This window comes from Otolemur garnettii, unplaced genomic scaffold (assembly GCF_000181295.1).
Source record: "Otolemur garnettii isolate 467f Iridium unplaced genomic scaffold, OtoGar3 scaffold00068, whole genome shotgun sequence".
Classification (NCBI taxonomy): Eukaryota; Metazoa; Chordata; class Mammalia; order Primates; family Galagidae; genus Otolemur; species Otolemur garnettii.
In genome coordinates this window covers 2,189,772-2,191,070 of record NW_003852463.1, presented here as the reverse complement: position 1 = coordinate 2,191,070, position 1,299 = coordinate 2,189,772, and the positions used below count along the sequence as shown (strand labels likewise).

The 1,299-nt window shown below is 48.5% G+C and overlaps 1 protein-coding gene across 1 annotated transcript in view; it reads left to right on the top strand.

Annotated features, from left to right (window-relative positions):
- Positions 1 to 1,299, top strand: part of ACTG2 (actin, gamma 2, smooth muscle, enteric) — a 21,968-nt gene that overhangs the window by 11,209 nt on the left and 9,460 nt on the right. The window contains exon 4 of the mRNA XM_012807410.2: positions 587 to 697. Within this exon, the coding sequence (XP_012662864.1) occupies positions 587 to 697 (111 nt within the window). The remainder of the gene's footprint in view (positions 1 to 586; positions 698 to 1,299) is intronic.

The window sequence follows — 1,299 nt, the reverse complement described above, 5'->3', positions numbered from 1 at the left end:
AAAAAAAAAAAAAAAGAAAGAAAGAAAAGAGATGTTGAGGCACCAATGCACCAGCAACAGTGGGAGCTTTTATACCCCTAAGCCTGAAGGGGCAAAGCAGGGTAGTGTCACTGGAGCCCTTCAAGAGCTGAAGCCTTGAAAGAGGGTTCACACAGCAAGAGTTGTGCTCCTGGAGGGCGATACTATTGGCAGAGAAATCCCCTGACCTCTCTGCCCCCCATTCTCCAATCTCTTCTTAGCATCTCCCTTTGCCAAATGTAGCCAGGAGCCAGCAAGCAACGAACAATGAATGGTGCCCTGTGCTTGGCCCCCAGGGCACAAAGCAAAGCATAGAAGGGAGCAGAGTAAAGAGGAGGGAAGCTTAAATGGAAATAATCAACACTAGCAGTCCTGCCTGGGGCCCTGTGGAGAAGGAGTATACCCTTTAAATGCCAATCCCAAATTCCTAGAGCTGACAGTTCTCCTCTCCAGATCCAGCACCAAAATATCTAACATTGTGCCACACTCCCTCAACATGGGAATGTCAATCAGAATTTTCCAGACCTTCGAGATTCTGCTGGACTCATCTGGCTTTTGTCTCAACTAGATCTGGCACCACTCCTTCTACAATGAGCTGCGTGTAGCACCTGAAGAGCACCCCACCCTGCTCACAGAGGCCCCCCTAAATCCCAAGGCAAACAGGGAGAAGATGACCCAGGTAAGAGGCTGGAAGCCTTGAGCACTAGCACAAGAATGCAACAAGGGATGCCTGGCCAGGTACTTTCTCCCCTTCATTCCCCTTAGAATTCTTTGAGGGTCTGCTGTGTGCATAGTCCACGCAGGACAAATGGGAAGTTGGCATGCAATAAAGAAGTATCAAGTTGGCGTACTTCCTGCTCTTAATAAGATTACAGACTGGGCATGGTGGTTCACGCCTGTAATCCTAGCACTTGGTAGTCTGAGCCAGGTGGATTGCCTGAGCTCACAAGTTCGAGACCAGACTGAGCCAGAGCAAGACCCTGTCTCTAAAAATAGCCAGGTGTTGTGGGAGGCGCCTGTAGTTCTAGCTCCTTGGGAGGCTGAGGCAAGAGAATCGCTTGATTCCAAGAGTTTGACTTTGTTGTGAGCTATGACACCATAGCACTCTACTGAGGGCAACAAAGTAAAATTGTCTCAAAAACAAAGATTACAAACCATTCTGGCCAGGCAAGGTGGCTCATGCCTGTAATCCTAACACTTTCAGATTGTTTGAGGTCAATAATTCAAGGCCAGCCCAAGCAACAGTGAGATGCCATCTCTTAAAAATAGCCAGCATGGCTC